General features: G+C 33.9%; 1 protein-coding gene across 1 annotated transcript in view; it reads right to left on the reverse strand.

The window, feature by feature from the left end:
- The window catches only part of SCN7A (sodium voltage-gated channel alpha subunit 7), a 62,179-nt gene extending 50,950 nt beyond the window's left edge, over positions 1-11,229 (reverse strand). The window contains exons 1-6 of the mRNA XM_079925143.1: positions 10,978-11,229; positions 7,589-7,701; positions 6,998-7,087; positions 6,500-6,628; positions 5,022-5,113; positions 1,775-1,981 (exon numbers count right to left, since the gene is read on the reverse strand). Of these exons, the coding sequence (XP_079781269.1) occupies positions 1,775-1,981; positions 5,022-5,113; positions 6,500-6,628; positions 6,998-7,087; positions 7,589-7,701; positions 10,978-11,202 (856 nt within the window). The 5' untranslated portion in view covers positions 11,203-11,229. The remainder of the gene's footprint in view (positions 1-1,774; positions 1,982-5,021; positions 5,114-6,499; positions 6,629-6,997; positions 7,088-7,588; positions 7,702-10,977) is intronic.
- Positions 11,230-22,033: the final 10,804 nt, after the last annotated feature.

The following is a 22,033-nucleotide window of genomic DNA, read 5'->3' on the forward strand; positions in this document are numbered from 1 at the left end:
CTGATATCACCTAGTTTCAATCATAATCTGAGCTAATCTGAGCCATAGCCCGTAGAATTCATCCAGGTATTTTTATCTGCTATCAATCAAAATGTAAATTGTGTATTTATAGATATCAGTTACCAGGGTTAGGAACATACATGCTTAGTAGCATTGCTTTTTAGGTTCTGAATTCAAATCACACAAATCAAACCCATGAGATCAGTCCTGGTGAGTGTGTGTGTGTGTGTGTGTGTGTGTATACAAAATTGAATTACACCAATCTCAGAAAATGTCACTTTAATTTGTCACCTAAAATAATTTTAGAAGAATTTAAAAATCATAGTTAGGAGCCATTAATCAAAACTTTTGAGTGACTGTCAAAAACCAAATGAAATTTGACATTAGAACTGAGCAGTCCCAAGTGCTCTTCTAAATACAAGGACTACGACATGGAAATTAGGTTAAATAATGTTTTGCAAATATATTTCCAGCAATTCCTAACATGCTATTTGAGAAAATGGAATGACTAGAATTGGACAAATATGAAAGTGATAATCTTTAAAATGATTTCATTATAAGATACATACTTTAACAAAGAAAAGAACTTGGACTCTATTTTCTTAGCAATAACCAGTGAAGTAGCAAAATTTTTAGTAATTAGCATATTTTTATTACAACATCAAAGAAGTTAAAGGGGATTTCATTTGGAATCTAAGATTTAACAACCATCTCCTATTGTTCTTATCACTAGAATTAAGGCCATGAAATAGACCTACATAATAAGGAAACATTTCACATACATACTAATAATTTTGCATTACTTGCATCATAATCATATTATGGGATAAACCAAAGAGTAAAATTTATTAAGATTTGTTTTAGAACTTATTAAATCCAAAGTATAAATAAAATTAAGGTAGAAGGACTACTTAAGGTTAAACAATATTTTATTTTTATTAGTTGAACAATATGCTTTTGGTTTTTTCTAAATACTGTCAGAAAGGAGCTGATGATTTTAATATGAGGGAAAAATCTAATAAGAGAGTATGGCCTGGTGAAAATGGAATGGGTTTTAAAGCCAGATGGAGCTTGGCTAGAATCCTAGTTTTGCCACCGAGTGGTTATAGTATGCTAGAACATTCACAAAATTTCTCTTTACTTCTGTTTCCCTGTTGGTAACAGGGGTTATTCATGTCTTCTCTGCAGGATTATGGTGAAGATATGTGATCAGGCATGTGAATTACTTATGTATAAGGGCTAAGCAATACTTGTTTGACATTATTTCTGTTAGCCTAAAATATTTTCATTATTCATCAAAGTATAACTCAAAGCATTTAAAATGAGCAGCAGCAATTGAAATACAACAATAGTAAGAATTTCTATATTGTAGGTCATTTTTTGATTTATATGATCACCCCAAAGTTTATAATGTGTACACTTACATTTAAATTTTAAACAACTTTATCGAAGAAAGGTAGTATCATGAGGATTGTACTCTGATAAAATTGCAATTAAGACTTTGGTCATATTTATTTATTTATGAAAGGATATGCAAGTTTTAGCAATTCCAAAGTTAGGTTTCCCTGATTTAACTGTCTGAAGATTTGGAACTTTATTATCCTGATAAAGGAAACTGATCCAAATTAGTACTTGAGCATAGTTATGGCATTTATATGAAGGTTGTTCTGAAGTCAAATTTGTTCTGAAATTGAATGTTCAATATTTCTGTGAAGAATGTTTTGCCAGTAAGAAAAGTTTTAATTTTTTTGATATAGATGCAAGGGATTCTTACCTCGAATATAATAAGGGTTTCCAGTTCTGTTGTGCAGTGTTTCAGTTTCATTTTCTTGGGGCCATCGCAAACATTTATGCTTCAGGTTGCCCATGAAGAGCTCCATCCCAATTAGAGAAAATATGCTCAGAAAGAAGAGAGTTAGGATAATGACCCCAGTGAGTTTCTTCAAACAATGGATCAGGATCCCTACAAAAGACTTCAGACCTGAAAAGAGAAAGGTTTGTTTTCGATAAAATAAAATATCTTAGTAAAGCAGGATTAGCAAACTTCTCCCATGGCAAATGCAGATGCCATCGAAATCAATAGCTTTGTGTTTTATAATTTAGTTCACCATTATCTAGGTCCAATGACTAAAATGAATAAAACCCTTAACTTTGAGGTTTCTGTATGATTGCTAATTTATTACACCTGGCAATAATTTAGACATAACCTAGTATTTTTAAATTAGTTATTTGTTTGTTTCTCTTTACTACATAAAGAACAGGCCTTCTCTCTTGGCTATTGCTTTTCATACCAATCACCATTATTTATAAGCATAGGTAAAGGCGTAGAGTTAAAAATCAACATGGGTTGCAAATGTTGAAACAAGAAATAGTTTGAAATAGCGGTATTCTATACATTCTTTCATTAACTTTTTTTTTAAACATCTTTATTGGAGTATAATTGCTTTACAATGATGTGTTAGTTTCTGCTTTATAACAAAGTGAATCAGTTATACATATACATATATCCCCATATCTCTTCCCTCTTGCATCTCCCTCCCTCCCACCCTCCCTATCCCACCCCTCTAGGTGGTCACAAACAACTGAGCTGATCTCCCTGTGCTATGCGGCTGCTTCCCACTAGCTATCTATTTTACTTTTGGTAGTGTATATATGTCCATACCACTCTCTCACTTTGTCCCAGCTTACCGTTCCCCCTCCCCATATCCTCAAGTCCATTCTCTAGCAGGTCTGTGTCTTTATTCCCATCTTGCCCCTAGGTTCTTCATGACGATTTTTTTTTTCTTAGATTCCATATATATGTGTTAGCATATGGCATTTGTTTTTCTCTTTCTGACTTACTTCACTCTGTATGACAGACTCTAGGTCCATCCACCTCACTACAAATAACTCAATTTCGTTTCTTTTTATGGCTGAGTAATATTCCATTGTATATATGTGCCACATCTTCTTTATCCATTCATCTGTTGATGGACACTTAGGTTACTTCCATGTCCTGGCTATTGTAAACAGAGCTGCAGTGAACATTGTGGTACATGACACTTTTTGAATTATGGTTTTCTCAGGGTATATGCCCAGTAGTGGGCTTGCTGGTTCATATGGTAGTTCTATTTTTAGTTTTTTAAGGAACCTCCATACTGTTCTCCATAGTGGCTATCTCATTAACTTTTTAAGAACTCAATTTTTGGAGCTGATTAAGTAAAACATGAAAAACTTTTAATGATTAGAAATGAGAATAACACATAACTGTGATTATATGTGGCTGTATTTATATCAGAATACTTACTAATCGAGAATTCAACTTTAAAGTTAGATTTATTTAAGAACATTCATTTTTCTAATTATTAAATAATACATGCTCAATTTTGAAAACATAGAAAACAAGAAGATGCAACAACAAAAACCCCATAATTAAATTCCATTGATGAAACTACTATAAGCCTTCCTTCCTCCCTTGCTTCCTTCCTTCTTTCCATCCTTCCTTCCTTCTCTTTTTCCCTTGCTCCTTTTTTATTTGTTGGTCTGTTTAAATTTATGATCCTAATAGTTACTCAGCTCAACAATGGATGAGAATATACTAGCTCTGTGACGCTGAGCAAGTTACCAACATTTCTATGCTTGTTTTATTATTTTTTAAATGGGTATAGTGATACCTATTTCATATATCATTGTGAGAATTGAAAATCTATTTTTTAAATGACCTCCTCAGATGATTAGATTTCTTGAGTGTAATAGAATAGGGTTGAAATAAAGTTATTCCTGTGGTTAAAGAAATGTGATATCTAGAGTAGATATACAATTTTAATTGCTATCATACCGAAATACATATTTATAGCTACTTTTGCCACCTGGAATAATACTATTAATTTTTTTTGCCATATGCAAGTCTCTTTAAAGTATTACATTAGAAATGGAATTTCTGTATCAAAATATATGACCATATTTAAGTATCGATTCATACGTTCAAATTGTTGAGATGTTGAACCAATGCATAAACCAGAGACTATAAATATATAGTCAGGCCTTCACTAAAGCTAGGACATTTTAAAAAAATCTCATTGCCAATGTATTAGAAGAAAAATAAGAGATATAATTTATAAACCACACAATTCACCTGTTTAATGTGTACTATTTAATCTTTCAGTATATCCACAAGGTTAGGCATCCATTACCATATTTCTCCAATCTTTTTTTGCTGTTTTGCCCAGCCTGTTCTCCAAGTACAGAGTATGCAATATATCTGGCCTTTTTCATGGTGTTCCAGTGGATGAAAGTTGCCTGTAGATCTTATTTTTGGTATTATCACACTTGCCTGTGGGTTTATTCGTTCAACTATTTCATAATACCTCTGACTCATAGAAGCCAAAACAAAACTCAGGGTCAAGTTTTCCTAGCTGATTGTTTTTATTCATTCAGAACAACAAATCAGAAGGTATTGGTAGGCTTCTCTAAGACTCTTTCCGGAATGGGAGGTGTAAATTAGTTGTCAGCTTCTTCCATCAATGTGGTCACAGCTCCACTTTATTTAGCAGAATCTTCTTAAACTTTGTGGCATGTGGAATGCATCCTATCCAAGCACTGACAGCAAAAGCAAATTTATCTTATTTTATATTGCTTTGCTCATTTCAACTGGTTTTTAGACACAGTGAGGAAAAGAAGAGGACAGATTAGATATCTGTCTAAACTGCTATCTCTCTCAGAAGTCTAAGGACAATTTTATAAGTTCATATTTAAGACATAAGAATAAGTAAAAAAGAAAAAAATAGAAAAATAATATATTTTGATTGAGCTCTATATTTTATTATCAAAAGCATTGAACCCATTTCAAATTAGTAAAAAATGTGATATTTCTTTCTTGCCGTTCCAGGAGTGACTGAAATAAATTTGAAAATCAGATAATTCATTTATTCCAAATCTGAAACACTGTTCAATTTAACATTTCTTCAAGCAATAATAGGGGTGTTCAGATGAATACACAGAAGTACATGAAACAAAATGAAGAACGCAGTGCCTTTTCTTACCTTGGTTTAAAGGAATAATTTTCAAAATTCTCAAATTTCTTGTAATTCGAAATATTGAAATGAAGTTTGGAGGTGAATATCTTGATATATGCCTGTGGGATTAAATTGGAGTCATTTAGAAGTCATATTGGCTCTTTATACTATTTGAAACTTATTTTTAAAACCATATATCCAAATGTTTCACTTGCTTTCATTATTGCATTTTGCAAACAGTTTTATTATTGATTGGAAGGGAAAGACTGCTATAGTGCAAGGTATCCAAGTAAATATTGATCTACAAACAAATTATGAGTTTATAAAAGCTTGACACTCTGAGTAGTCATAATTCCATATCAAATACTCTATATTATGTTCATAAATACTTTGAATCTAATTGGTGAAGAGATAGTTAAAAATAAGGAAATCCACAGTTTTTTAAAGGAATAAAATTTAAGTATTTAAACTTCTGGTGATGATAATGATGGTGATGAGGTGATGACGATGATGAGAATGGTGATGGTGATGACAGCAGAAGTAAAGGTGTATAGTGGTTAAGGATACAGACTCTGTAGCCAGACTGACCATGTAGAAATACAGGCTCCACTATTTAAATTACTTAATCTTTCTTGCCTTAGTTTCCTCAAACGTAAAGTAAGGATAATAATACTTCCTAATTCTGAGGATTTGGGGGGATTAAATAAGTTAATATATGTAAAGTTCATGGCAAAGCATCTGGCACATACTAAGGGCTAAATGTTAGCTGTGTTACCTAAGTGTTAGCTAATAGCAATGGCAAGAGCAGAAATAATAATAGTAATAGTAGAAGTAGTAGTGATAATAATTTCAACGATATTAGCTACTATGTTTTGACTGCTTACAACATGGCAGAAACTAATTATGTTCTTTATAAAGGTTATTTCTTTTTCAAAAAAATTGACCCCAAGTCCACAAATAGAGTATTATTTTAAATTATTTTAACAGAAGTTTGATGCCAGTGACAATTTCTTTAGCCATAAAATAGAGTACACCAAGTAGAAGGATTAAATAAATCAATACACATGTAAATTATTAGAACTTAATGTATCATTCTAGAAAAATGTGTGCATATAAAATATCTTATTCTGATAACTAGAATATTTACTGTTTTTAAGCAATGTAGATTAGAGAAGAATCAAATACGTCAGGATCCTCTCTTAAACTCCCAGGAGATTTTCTGTTCACTGAAAATAATCACTTCAAATGCAAAAATTCAATCTATTGTTTTTGCTTTGGGTAGATTACAGAGATAATATCCCACTCCTTTAATTTTGAATGCATATTCTAAGGATTAGTTCAGTTGGAGCTGCCTGAGGGAGCTCATTATGGCTATGATTTATGAATTATTCTTTACTCACAGAATTTTTGCAGGCAGAAAACTTTATCATCCTCAATGTTTCTTTATGAAAAGCATTTTCTTAGCAAGGTTATTAAGATGTTTGCAACTTAAAAGAAATACTCACTCAAACAAAGTTACACTGAAATCGAGCCAGTTCCATGGATCACCAAAGAAATAAAAAGATCCTGCCCAGATGCCTCTTGCAATGAGTTTTACAAGTATTTCAAATGTATAAATTCCAAGCAAAGTATTCCTGCAGAAAAGTTTTCATATAATAACTTCATATTAAAAGTGAGACTAATACATCGTCAACTCTGAAGAACTATGTCGAGGATAATTATCTGGCAACCAAGCAACCAACCAACCAATCAACCAGACGACCATAGGACAGGGCTTTAGTTAGGGCTTCTAGAGTGGGCTATGTCTTACAGCATTAACCATGAAATTTGACTATCAATTAATTGTGGAATGTGTATAAATATTATATTACGTACAATGTAAATTATATATTAAAAATATTAATTTGCTATATTATGTAATATATAATGTACTGTAACACAATGTATTAAATATAAAATATAATCATATATGCAATTATACATAATAAAATTATATAACTTACTGTAATGCTGGCCCCCATTTTGGCAAATCAGTCATGGACATAAATATGCAGTCAATCAGGATGCTAATTAAAATTAACAGTCGGAAAAAGGTAAGTTATTGTCAAGGAATAATGTTAATAAAAATAATATTGGAAATACATGTTTCTATAATCTGTTTATATGTATTTACACATATGAGATCACATAGTTTCTCAAATGTCAAAAAAATATACTCCTCATATTGAAAACAATGAGGATTACTAAGATTTGTTAACATTTACTACTGTTGTGTGTACTAGAAAAGAAAACTATATATATATATATATATTTTTTTTTTGGCCACGAGGCATGTGGGATCTTAGTTCCCTGACCAGGGATCGAACCCGAGCCCCCTGCAGTGGAAGTGCGGAGTCTTAACTGCTGGACCACCAGGAAAGTCCCTAGAAAATATATTTTAAATGTACTTTCAAATATGGAACACAGTGCAGTTATAATCAAGATTTCAGTATGACCTAAAATGAAAATTAAAAAGAGAAAAAGACTGCAGCAATATCTGAATAGAATGGTTGCATTTGATATTAGTACAGTTTAAAACCAACAGAAAAGGATATGGATGTACCAAAATCTTAATGGCTGTTCTTCTAACTGAATTGAAAGGAGACAATGTACACCAGGTGGCACTGAATCTGAATACTGTTCTCTTTTTATTTAATACTATGAAAGTCTGTAAGAGGAAAAGAAGAACATCAAGTGAAATGAAAATAAAGAACATCAACTGAAATTAGAACTGAGAAATTATGATCTCATCAATTATGAAGCATATTGCCAATGATCATTTGTCATGAAGTCTAACAGTTATACTTCTTACATTTTGATATCCTTTTACAGACTAAATCAAATGGAAAGTTTTCTTTAAACTATTTTTACTTATATTTAGCCTTATCTATCACTTTTTTTTAAACAGTGTTCTACCTAAGAAAACTGTTTGCCACACACCAATCCTCAAGTCTTCCTGCAAAACTAATGTAATAGAAAGAAATCTATATCCAGATGGCTCATGGGTATGCATTTAAGCATACTAAAATTCAATGAATGTAAAATAAGTTAATTTTATTTTGAAGCAAATAAGGTATGGGATTATAGTAGTAAAAGTGACCGAATGCACTCAAACATTACATTAATCATTAGTAATTACCTACGGTATAAAACCCCACTTGTAAATTATCAATGACATAAACATATATATATATATATATATATATATATATATATATATTTTTTTTTTTTTTTTGCGGTACACGGGCCTCTCACTGTTGTGGCCTCTCCCGTTGCAGAGCACAGGCTCTGGACGCTCAGGCTCAGCGGCCATGGCTCACGGGCCCAGCCGCTCCGCGACATGTGGGATCATCCCGAACCGGGGCAAGAACCCGTGTCCCCCGCATCGGCAGGCGAACTCTCAACCACTGCGCCACCAGGGAAGCCCCGACATAAACATATTTAAAACAAGTTTATATCATGTAAAACTAATATGTTGGCATATAGAAATATTAAACCAAAAAAGGGAAAAATCAGAAACATTTTAAAAAGGACTTATGTATATGTGTGTATATGTATATGTGTGTAAAATATGGATACACAGTAAAAGTGTATATGTATGTGTGTATGTCTGTATATATATATACACACGCACATAAGTATATACACACATACATATGTGCACTTTTACTATATATACATGCCCATTTGGAAAATTCATTTGTTGTGGTGTGTGCATAACTATATTACACATAGTAAACATTATATAGAGTATAATGTAACAGTTATGTAACAGTAATGTATAGTGTATAATGCAATGTGATAAAATACATTATAATATACTAAAATATATATTATATTTAATATATAATTATACAGAAGTGTATATGTGACTATACATTGGTATTTATATTTGTCTATATATACAAATATATATTCATTGATATTTTATGGATACCTATTCTAAATGGAAAACAAACCATGCTCTGATTCTCCTCAATGGAACACTTCTCCAACATACAATTTGTGTGTATTTTGGCCTGATTGTAGTTATTGTCCCTCTTTCCATTTTAAAAGCAAAAAGAAAGTAAAAAGGGCCAAATAAAATAAATCTGATTGTTTAAAATGTGCTTTCCATGTATTTTCCAAAACAATTTCAAACTTCACACAGGATGTAGCCAACCAACTTATGTCTTTGTGAAGGAATGAGTAGATCCAGATAGAATAATTTTCTAGTTAATGTTTAAGTGCTGAAATTGTTCATTTCATTTTAGAATTATTTATTTGTATGCCATCTTTAACAGAGTAAACTAAATATAATTAAAATTTTTAGTATCTTTGTGTTATCACTAATAACAATACTTTTTATACTAAGGTATCCTTACCGTTTTTGGTTTTTTTCAAAATCTTTGATTTTGTCTTCACTAACACACCTAGATTTGTCTGTCACGTCTGTAAACACTACAAAGAACCCAGAACTCTGCTATAATAGAGTTACCTTTAAGGTTACTGTTATATCAACTGTTAATGACTTAAGCATAGCAAAAGTGAAAGCGGAGATAATTGAGATGAGGACTTACATTTTCACTAAAATGTTCTTAAGGTTTTATGGGTGTTTTATAGCGAATGATGCATAATGCCCATGGAGTCTACCAGAGATACTGGAGTCTTTTGTTAATATATACATTTATACTGTAAATTGTCAATATGCTTCCACCATGCAAAGTATTCAAAAGAGTTGTGATTATACAAAATTCTCACTTTGCCTTCTGTCCAGAAAGTGATTCATTTCCATTTCACCCATTTGGTAAAATCACTGAACACTCTACAAGAATATCAAATTACATTTGTCTACAATGGGACTAATCTTCATCTCTCCCAAATTTGATCTTTCTTTATAGTTACTTCATTTTTGTCAGAAGCACTTCTATTCTTCCAAGCTGGAAACCTTGGCATTATTAATCAGTCTTCAAATCCTGCTATTTCGTCTCGGGTGTGTTACCTCTCTCTCCAAGACACTCCTATAATCCAGACCTCTTGACTTCAGGCCTCAATTGTTTTCTCTCTAATTTCATCTTTCTGACCCTATCTCTTCCATGCAATAGTAATTTAGGAATCTCTAGATTAATCTTACTTAAACACTGCATTCATTACACCAATATTTTGGCCACCACATTAAAGCCATGTTGCCATCTCTGTTATCTCATCTTATTTCCCACAATCTGCAACACAGCTACAGGGTTCTAGTTCTATCATCAGCCTGTCTCTTCCCTATTCCAGAATTAATACCTGCTATTGACTGACTGTTCATTGAAGAGCTTCCCTTTGCCTTGTAAAAATGTGAAGTGTTCTCCAAGCTATAACTCAAATTCTATTTTCTTAGTAGAGACTCTTCCAGCTTTGTCAGTCTACACAGATCTGTCTTTTCTAAGCATAATTATTTTTATTTTTATCATTTTGTGCTTCTTTTTGGATTGTTCAAAATATTTAGTAAGTTCCTCAAATCATTCTCTGGATAGAGAGGCTGTGACTGTATGAATGAATAAAATTTATGAATGAAATATACATTGGCTTTATTTTCCTAACTACCGAGTAAGCTCATCAAGTTGAACAGTTGAAATTGCTGTACATAGTATGGAAATTTTACATGATAGTTATTTTAAAATCAGTAATCTTAAGTAGCCAATCATTATGCTCACATAAAAGAAATCATTTACATCAAGGCATAACAGTATAGCCTGTTACATACAAAGTAAAGTAACCCTAAACAAACTAACCTACCAGGCAAATATTCGGTTTTGATAAAAATCTCAAATATGTGTGAAATTTCTTATCCAGTTTTCTGTAACTTAAAATTACCTCTTCACTTATTCTTCCATCTTCTTTCATCCTATCTCAATTACATTTTTCACATGTCTGGAAAATGAATAAAAATATAGTCATAATAAGTTTAATTAATCCTTACCATTTTATTCTTGTAGTATGGGTCCACATCTTCCAATGGCTCTGACACCATTGCTCTAGGAAGATTTCCATAAACAAATGGCAGCTCTTTTCCAGCTTCCAAGTCAGTGTTTGGCTTTAAATCTTCTTTGTGTTCCTCACTGTGTTTTTTAGCACTATGCTGTTCCATAACTTCAAGAGACTCTCTGGTGAAGGGGACAAGGCCCTTACGTTCTGGGGAAGCCATTTCCAATTTTGCACCTGAAAAGTATTTTCTTCAGTTCTAGATAAGATTTGTGTATATAAAGAAAAATTTAAAATTTTAAAAGTCTAGGATAGGAATAAAAGAGAAGAGCAAACTGAATAAAAGCATTCAAAGAAAATTCCTGAGCTTTAGAGAAATCTGAGTCATTAAACTTGGTTTTGTTTCACTTAATATTAGACTTAATTTGTAATTTCACAAATAACTCATTCTATTTCATTTATTCATCCATTGAATCTTCTTTCTTTTACTGAAATCTGCCTTTCAGTTTCTCCCTTGTAATGAAAGAGTTCTAAAGTGGCTAGAGATTGTTGGAAGGCCAAATCCAATTATTTCACTCTCAGCTGTATTTAACTACTGACTAGACTTTCCTTCTCTAAACTCAGTTTTCATTGGCTCTGGGGGCCCCCTCTTCTTTATCTCTTCCTATAGCTCTGATTAATTCCTTTGACTTAGTTTTTCCTCTGAAATTTTAACTTTGATATCCTTTAAAGTTCTGCTTTTCCCCTAGTTATATCCATCTTTTTGGTAAATACATAGGCAAACACAGAATTTTAACTACCGTACATGGGTATTTACCAAGTACATTTCCCCAAACACTCCCTTCCCTCAGTCATCTATGTGGCAATCCACCAATAACAGCAATTTAACAAGTAAAAACAAAGTTTGTTGTTTTCCCCAAGACTAGAATCACTCTTTTACCTTCTAGCCATTGTAAAAAAAAAACACACACATATAAACTTATTGCCTTGAAAGTTACTCATGAAATGTTTTTCTTTGTCATTAATTCCTCTGAAAAAAGTAATTTTCTTACAATTATTTTCCATTAGGTATTTAAATATTATCCACTGTTCATATACCTACATCAAGATAGTCATCTTTGTAATTCTATCTCTGGATTGCTCTAGTAGTCTTTACAGGTCTCTCTCAATTCTAGTCTTTATCTACTTCAAGCCGTCCTATGGGTCACTCAATTAGTCTTCATTAAATACAATTTCATGCATCAATTCTCCATTTATGAACCTGATTCTTTCCTCTCATAAAATTATGTTCTTTTGCTGATTTTTCCCAGTCCAATTTCTGTCAAAACCTACACTTCAAATGATCCTGCTCAGTGACAACTGACTGATTATTCTTTATACATTCTTCTTAACCCCCTTGGTAATTTTATTATTGCAATTAAGGATAAGAAATTTTGTACTTGATACTGTAGCATTTTCTATATGTATATTTTGTCTGTAATAGTGTTGGCCTTAGCTGAATTTCTTCTATAATATTTTCCTAAGACAGAAATCACACACATATGTATACACACATATATGCTAATCCAGAATTTTCCACTACTGGGTAAAATTGAGTTGTTTAATAGTTGAATCCATTACTTGCTATTAATGGAAAGTAAGAAAAAATATGTTCATTAATCATAATGGAGTACCAATCATTGTGAGAATCAGACTCCTAATAGGTTAAATAAGAGGTGTGTGAGAGATATTTAAAATATACAAATGGCAGTCTTGTAGACATCCAAGGAGAGGACACATAGTCCATTTCTGTACCCTGAAAAATAAAAATGGAAAATAATTACTAGGGTAACTCCTTATGCTGTTCATGGCATCACAGTTTTCTCGGCTTTTCTTTTAATTTCTACTGCATTCTATCTAAAGAATGGCTTCCTATGCTTACTTCTAAGAATGCACATAGAACAAAACGCCATCGCCTGCCTCAACTTTGATATTTCAGTTTAAGTTCCCACCATATGCCTATAACCTCTACCTCCAAAAATGTAAATTAAAAGATACTCTAATTGACTAGCCCAGCCTATGGATTTATTTCCTCTTGGTTCAGTTATTTGTGACCAGAGAGAGGGACATTTTCACAATAGCAATGGCAGCTTATGCCCAAGACCCTCAAGAGATGCTGCAAGGATGCGTGTGAAGCAGTTTTAAAGAGAGAAATATGGAATAGGAATGTCAGCATATATCTACTTGGAACTCTCTTTCCAGACTAATAAAAACTAACAATTGCTCATCATAAAATTTACTTATTTTTCAAATATCTTGCTTCAATATCATGCACAAAACTAACACTTATTAAAAGATTATTAAGAATTATTTATATACACCATACACACATACAAATGCATGTATAGGAATACCTCACATATCAAATTTTATTGAGGGGAGTCAAAATGCTTTGAATAAGTACAATTTATGGAGACAAGCTACAGACAACTGAAGTTTGCTCTTACTTACATATATAATCTTCTTCCCTTAAAATATTTAATGAGCTTTCAAAATTGTACTCCTTACATGGAGTTCCTTGAATAGATTCTTAACAATTCATGGTTATAGACTAGTATAAATGAAATCACAAACTTTGGAATTAGACTTACAATCAAATCCTAAATTCTGTTATTAATATTCTTAGAGGTCTCAGTTAAATTACTTATGTTCTTGAACCTGTCAATCATAAAATTGGGGTTCTTACTCGGGTTAAATAAGGATAAAATAAAATAATGTGAATGAAAATGCCTAGTGTGGTGATTGGCACATAATAGGTTCAAACTACACATAAATTTTAAAAAATTAATTAATTTATTTTAATTTTTTGGCTGTGTTGCGTCTTTGTTGCTGCGCGCGGGCTTTTCTCTAGTAGCGGAGAGCGGGGGCTACTCTTCGTTGCGGTGCGTGGGCTTCTCATTGGGTGGCTTCTCATTGCAGAGCACGGGCTCTAGGCGTGCAGGCTTCAGTAGTTGTGGCACTCGGGCTCAGTAGTTGTGGCTCGTGGGCTCTAGAGCACAGGCTCAGTAATTGTGGCGCACAGGCTTAGTTGCTCTGCGGCATGTGGGATCTTCCTGGACCAGGGCTCCAACCCATGTCCCCTGCATTGGCAGGCAGATTCTTAACCACTGCGCCACCAGGGAAGCCCTAAACATAAAATTTTAACTGTGATATGATTTTATATCTTAGAATGATTGGTCGAATCTAACAGAATAATAGTATAGTAGGAATACATGTAAGGTTTTGAAATTTGGACCAAAACAACCCATCTGCACAAGTGCAGTCAGTACGTTTTTACAGCAGAGAAAACTGCCAAGGGGGTTTACTTAATAGTAAGTGCAATATAAATCAATACTGACTTGTGTCTGCCAAGAAAGCTAATATAAACTTTATTGGTATTGAAGGAAGATGAAGGAGGCAATTTCTCTCTCTTCTGCTGTATTCCATGACCACTCTTAAAAGGCATGCATGTAACTGGAGGGTCTTCAAATGGGATCAGCATATGATAAAACTCAAATCATGCCATCTACAGACCAGTTAAAATAATAGAGGATATATTAGTTGAAGCAGAAGAGACTGAAGTAGAACATTATTGTGTCCAAGTATCTGAATGATTTTATGTAGAAGAGAAATTAGATTTAAGTACTACTTTAAAAAAATAAGATGAACTAGGAGCAATGAGCTGAAGCCAGAATAGATTTGGCTCAAGATAATAAAGCACTTTCTAAATAGCCATTGAAAAATGGAATAAGTTGACTTGGACATTAATCCTTCCCTCTGACTAGCAATGTGGAAGCATGGACTTATTAACAGTTAGAATAATTTAAATGGATCCAAATATGATTGATGGCGACCTTGTACTTTTAGAACTTTGCAATCCTAAAATCTTTGAATATTCACAGAGTATCACATGACCTAAAAGTTTAGGCTAAATATTAGCTAAACTAAACCTATATGCAGCACTGAATTAACAATAATTGAGTTAACAAAATCAAAAGCATTTTTAACATATATCTCTTCATATTACAGCAAAAGTGCTTTTTTATATTTTTAGTGATCCATTCTAACTGCTAAAAATCATTATTAAGTTTATGTGTGTAAAAAATAGTGTCCTTAAAAGTAGATACAAAGGGAGGTTGCAACCTTATTGCAAAGATGCCACCATTAATGAAAATATTTTTGAACACCATCCATTGAAACGTCAAAATTTAATTTGCCAGCCAGTCTTCTTACTGTATAGTCCAAATATAATCTTCTTTTCCTTTCTGTTATCACTTCACAGCACAACAGTCTTTGATTACTCAGTCTGCCACCTACTAGCTATGAGATCTTAATAACATAGCCTGGGTAAATTTTGGAACCCCTCATATATCACACTGGGTCACAAACATTAAACCAGACCATATACAGAAAGCCTGCTACACAGTACTGACTTTATCAGTGCTAATTCTCTCTCCCAATCCAGTCAGTTCTCCCCAAAGACTTCTTTAGTCATGATTTTGATGTTGAATGAAACTACTCCAGTTGTTGACTAGGTGAATAAATGGATAGTGGGCCTTGTCTTCTGTGGTATGACAAAGAAATGCAAGCACTTAATCAGATAAAACTGGCTTGCATCTGACTTTTAGATGGCTGAGTGCAGATTGTAAATTATTAATCATTAAATCATAATTCAGTAAAAGCATTTCTGTGGGGAATTTATGAAATATGGTGCAGGCCCTACATTTTCTGGTGAATGATCTTAATATAGCACTAATGCCTGAAAAATATAGAAAGATTAATAGTTAATCTAGCCATTAGACCACCTTTCTAAAAAACTGAATAGCTGAAGTAAGATTTTGGCAAAAATTGTATCAAAGTCAACTCAGGTTTGTACTCTAACAAGTGCCAAGTGTAATAATATTTTATATTGTTGATTAAAGTGCAAGCCATTTCTCTTGGTCATTAGATGAAAGGAGCAGTACCAGCATCAGTATGGAGAAAAGATCTTTTTTTTTTTAACAGCTTTATTGGAGTATAATTGCTTTACATTGTTGTGTTAGTTTCTGCTGTATAACAAAGTGAATCAGCTATACATATATCCCCATATCCCCTTCCTCTTGCATCTCCCTCCACCCTCCCTAACCCACCCCTCTAGGTGGTCACAAAGCACCGAGCTGATCTCCCTGTGCTATGCGGCTGCTTCCCACTAGCTATCTATTTTATGGTTGGTAGTGTACATATGTCAGTGCCACACTCTCACATCTTCCCAGCTTATCCTTCCCTCTCGCTGTGTCCTCAACTCCATTCTCTACATATGTGTCTTTATTCCTGTCCTGCCCCTATGTTCTTCAGAAACACTTTTATTTTGATTCCATATATATGTTAGCATATGGTATTTGCTTTTCTCTTTCTGACTTACTTCACTCTGTATGACAGATTCTAGGTCCATCCACCTAATGACAAATAACTCAATTTCATTTCTTTTTATGGCTGAGTAATATTCCATTGTATATATGTGCCACATCTTCTTTATCCATTCATCTGTCGATGGACACTTAGGTTGTTTCCATGTCCTGGTTATTGTAAATAATGCTGCAGTGAACATTGTGGTACATGACTCTTTTTGAATTATGCTTTTCTCAGGGTATATGCCCAGTAGTGGGATTACTGGGTCCTATGGTAGTCCTATTTTCAGTTTCTTAAGGAACCACCATACTATTCTCCATAGTGGCTGTATCAATTTACATGCCCACCAACAGTGCACGAGAGTTCCCTTTTCTCCACACCCTCTCCAGCATTTATTGTTTCTAGATTTTTTGATGATGGCCATTCTGATCGGTGTGAGGTGATACTTCACTGTTTTGATTTGCATTTCTCTCATGATTAGTGAGGTTGAGCACCCTTTCATGTGTTTGTTGGCAATCTGTATATCTTCTTTGGAGAAATGTCTATTTAGATCTTCTGTCCTTTTTTGGATTGCGTTGTTTGCTTTTTCATATTGAGCTGCATGAGCTGCTTGTATATTTTGGAGATTAATCCTTTGTCAGTTGCTTCATTTGCAAATATTTTCTCCCATTCTGAGGGTTGTTTTTTCATCTTGTTTATGGTTTCCTTTGCTGTGCAAAAGCTTTTAAGTTTCATTAGGTCCCATTTGTTTATTTTTATTTCCATTTCCCTAGGAGGTGGATCAAAAAGGATCTTGCTGTGATTTATGTCATAGAGTGCTCTGCCTAAGTTTTCCTCTAAGAGTTTAATAGTGTCTGGTCTTACATTTAGGTTTTTAATCCATTTGCAGTTTATTTCTGTATATGGTGTTAGGGAGTGTTCTAATTTCATTCTTTTACAGGTAGATGTCCACTTTTCCTAGCACCACTTATTGAAGCGGCTGTCTTTTCTCCATTGTATAGTCTTGCCTCCTTTATCAAAGGTAAGGTGACCCTATGTGCATGGGTTTATCTCTGTGCTTTCTATCCTGTTCCATTGATCTATATTTCTGTTTTTGTGCCAGTACCATACTGTCTTGATTACTGTAGCTTTGTAGTATACTCTGAAGTCTGGGAGCCTGATTCCTGCAGCTCCTTTTTTTTTCTCAAGACTGCTTTGGCTATTCAGGGTATTTTGTATTTCCATACAAATTGTGAATTTTTTTATTCTAGTTCTGTGAAAAATGCCATTGGTAGTTTGATAGGGATTGCATTGAATCTGTTGATTGCTTGGGGTAGTACAGTCCTTTTCACAATGTTGATTCTTCCAATCCAAGAACATGGTATATCTCTCCATCTGTTTGTATTATGTTTAGTTTCTTTCATCAGTGTCTTATAGTTTTCTGCATACAGGTTTTTAGTCTCCTTAAGTAGGTTTATACCTAGGTATTTTATTCTTTTTGTTGCAATGGTAAATAGGAGTGTTTCCTTAATTTCACTTTCAGATTTTTCACCATTAGTGTATAGGAATGAAAGAGATTTCTATGCATTAATTTGGTATCCTGCTACTTTACCAGATTCATTGATTAGCTCTCATAGTTTTCTGGTAGCATCTTTAGGATTCTCTGTGTATAGCATCATGTCATCTGCAAACAGTGACAGTATTACTTCTTCTTTTCCGATTTGGATTCCTTTAATTTATTTTTCTTCTCTGAATGCTGTGGCTAAAACTTCCAAGATTATGTTGAATAATAGTTGTGAGAGTGGGCAACCTTGTCTTGTTCCTGATCTTAATGGAAATTGTTTCAGTTTTCAACCATTGAGAACGATGTTAGCTGTGGGTTTGTCATATACGGCCTTTATTCTTTTGAGGTAAGTTCCCTCTATGCCTATTTTCTGGAAAGGTTTTATCATAAATGGGTGTTGAATTTTGTGAAAAGCTTTTTCTGCATCTATTGAGATGTTCATATGGTTTTTATCCTTCAATTTTTTATTATGGTGTATCACAATGATTGATTTGCCTATATTGAGGAATCCTTGCATTCCTGGGATAAAAGGAATACACTTGATCATGGTGTATGATCCTTTTAATGTGCTACTGGATTCTGTTTGCTAGTATTTTATTGAGGATTTTCACATCTATGTTCATCAGTGGTATTGGCCTGTAGTATTCTTTTTTTGTGACATCTTTGTCTGGTTTTGGTATCAGGGTGATGGTGGCCTCATAGAATGAGTTTGGGAGTGCTCCTCCCTCTGCCATATTTTGGAAGTGTTTGAGAAGGATAGGTGTGAGCTCTTCTCTAAATGTTTGATAGAATTCGCCTGTGAAGCCATCTGGTCCTGGGCTTTTGTTTGTTGGAAGATTTTTAATCACAGTCTCAATTTCAGTGCTTGTGATTTGTCTGTTTATATTTTCTATTTCTTCCTGGTTCAGTCTCAGAAGGTTGTGCTTTTCTCAGTATTTGTCCATTTCTTCCAGGTTGTCCATTTTATTAGCATAGAGTTGTTTGTAGTAATCTCTCATGATCCTTTGTATTTCTGCAGTGTCAGTTGTTACTTCTCCTTTTTCATTTCTAATTCTGTTTATTTGAGAGTTTTCACTTTTTTTCTTAGAGTCTGGCTAATGGCTTATCAATTTTGTTTATCTTCTCAAAGAACCAGCTTTAAGTTGTATTGATATTTGTTATTGTTTTCTTCATTTCTTTTTCATTTATTTCTGCTCTAACTTTATGTTTTCTTTCCTTCTGCTAACTTTGGGGTATTTTTTGGTCTTCTTTCTTCAATTGCTTTAGGTGTATGGTTAGGTTGTTTATTTGAGATTTTTCTTGTTTTTAGAGGTAGGATTGTATTGCTATAAACTTCCCTCTTAGAGCTGTTTTGCTGCATCCCATAGGTTTTGCGCTGTCATGTTTTCATTGTAATTTTTTCTAGGTATTTTTTGATTTCCTCTTTGATGTCTTCAGTGATCTCTTGGTTATTTAGTAGTGTATTGTTTGGCCTTCATGTGTTTGTATTTTTTACAGTTTTTTTCCTATAATTGATATCTAGTCTCATAGCACTGTGGTTGGAAAAGATGCTTGATACGATTTCAATTTTCTTAAATTTACCAAGGCTTGATTTGTGACCCAAGATATGATCTATCCTGGAGAATGTTCCATGAGCACTTGAGAAGAAAGTGTATTCTGTTGTTTTTGGATGGAATGTCCTATAAATATCAATTAAGTCCATGTTGTTTAACCTGTCATTTAAAGCTTGTGTTTCCTTATTTAGTTTCATTTTGGTTGATCTGTCCATTGATGAAAGTGGGGTATTAAAGTCCCCTACTATGTTTGTGTAACTGTCAATTTCCCCTTTTATGGCTGTTAGCATTTGCCTTGCGTATTGAGGTGCTCCTATGTTGGATGCATAAATATTTACAATTGTTATATCTTCTTCTTGGAATGATCCCTTGATCATTATGTAGTGTCCTTCTTGGTCTCTTGTAATAGTCTTTACTTTAAATCTATTTTGTCTGATATAAGAATTGCTACTCCAGCTTCCTTTTGATTTCTATTTGCATGGAATATTTTTTTCCATCCCTTCACTTTCAGTCTGTATGTGTCCCTAGGTCTGCAGTGGGTCTCTTGTAGACAGTATATATACAGGTCTTGTTTCTGTAACCATTCAGCTAGTCTATGTCTTTTGGTTGGAGCATTTAATCCATTTACATTTAAGGTAGTTATTGATATGTGTGTTCCTATTACCATTTTCTTAATTTTGAGGGGTTTGTTATTGTAGGTCTTTTCCTTCTCTTGTGTTTCCTGCCTAGAGAAGTTCCTTTAGCATTTGTTGTAAAACTGGTTTCATGGTGCTGAATCCCTTTAGCTTTTGCTTCTCTGTAAAGGCTTCAATTTCTCCATCAAATCTGAATGAGATCCTTTCTGGTAGAGTAATCTTGGTTGTAGGTTTTTCCTTTTAATCATGTCCTTTTAATCACTTTAAACATGTCCTGCCACTCCCTTCTGGCTTGCAGAGTTTCTGCTGAAAGATCTGCTGTTAACCTTATGGGGATTCCCTTGTATGTTATTTGCTTTTAATATTTTTTCTTTGTATTTAATTTTTGATAGTTTGATTAATATGTGTCTTGGCATGTTTCTCCTTGGATTTATCCTCTATGGGACTCTCTGCACTCCTGGACTTGATTTACTATTTCCTTTCCCATGCTAGGGAAGTTTTCAACTATAATCTGTTCAAATATTTTCTCAGCCCCTTTCTTATTCTCTTCTTCTTCTGGGATCCCTAGAATTCGGATGTTGGTGCATTTAATGTTGTCCCAGTGGTCTCTGAGACTGTCCTCAACTCTTTTCATTCTTTTTTCTTTATTCTTCTCTGCAGTAGTTATTTCCACTATTTTATCTTCCAGGTCACTTATCCTTTCTTCTGCCTCAGTTATTCTGCTATTGATTCCTTCTAGAGAATTTTAAATTTCATTTATTGTGTTGTTCATCATTGTTTGTTTGCTCTTTAGTTCTTCTAGGTCCTTGTTAAACATTTCTTTTATTTTCTCCATTCTATTTCAAAGATTTTGGATCATCTTTACTATCATTGTTCTGAATTCTTTTTTAGGTAGACTGCTATTTCCTCTTCATTTGTTTGGTCTGGTGGGTTTTTACCTTGCTCCTTCATCTGCTGCCTATTCCTGTTACTTCTTATTTTGCTTAACTTACTGTGCTTGGGGTCTCCTTTTTGCAGGCTTCAGGTTTGTAATTCCTGCTGTTTTTGGTGTCTTCCCCCAGTGGGTAGGGTTGGTTCAGTGGCTTGTGTAGGCTTCCTGGTGGAGGGGACTGGTGCCTGCGTTCTGGTGGATGAGCCTGGATCTTATCTTTCTGGTGGGCAGGACTGAGCCCAGTGGTGTGTTTTGGGGTGTTTGTGAACTTATTATGATTTTAGGCAGCGTCTCTGCTAATGGGTGTGGTTATGTTCCTGTCTTGCTAGTTGTTTGGCATGGGGTGTCATTGAGTGGAGCTGGGTCTTAGCGTTGAGACAGAGATCTCTGGGAGAGCTCTCACTGATTGATATTACATGGGTTGGGAGGTCTCTGGTGGTCCAATATCCTGAACTCAGCTCTCCCACCTCCAAGGCTCAGGCCTGACATCTGGCCAGAGCACCAAGACCTTATCAACCACATGGCTCTCACCAGACAGAATTCTTCAGTCTTCCTCTCTGAAGCATTCAGAAGTGCTATTAAGAGGTGCATTCTTAGAAAAGAAAATATTCTCCTTAAAACAGACTTTAAGCAATTGAGTAGGAGCCAATATTTACTGTAATAAATATGGCAATTTTAGTTATAGTAACACTTGCTGAGTGAGTACCATTTCAAGGCACTCGACTAGATGTTTCTAACTCTATTACATCATATTTTCATGTATTACCCTTGTGATCACCATTTTACAAATGAGGAGAGAGAGATTGATGAGTTTCATGACTTTATCATTGTACAGCTAGATAGGTAGTGAAGATAGATGCTAGCGCAGTTGTGTCTAAATCTAAATTTGGGTACCTCTAAACTATACCACAAAAGTGCTTACAAGCTGTAAAATTTTAAGACAAGTGTAAGCAATTGGTACCTCTGTATGGCTACTTTAGAGATAT

Source organism: Stenella coeruleoalba, assembly GCF_951394435.1.
Source record: "Stenella coeruleoalba genome assembly, chromosome: 6".
In the NCBI taxonomy this organism is placed as follows: domain Eukaryota; kingdom Metazoa; phylum Chordata; class Mammalia; order Artiodactyla; family Delphinidae; genus Stenella; species Stenella coeruleoalba.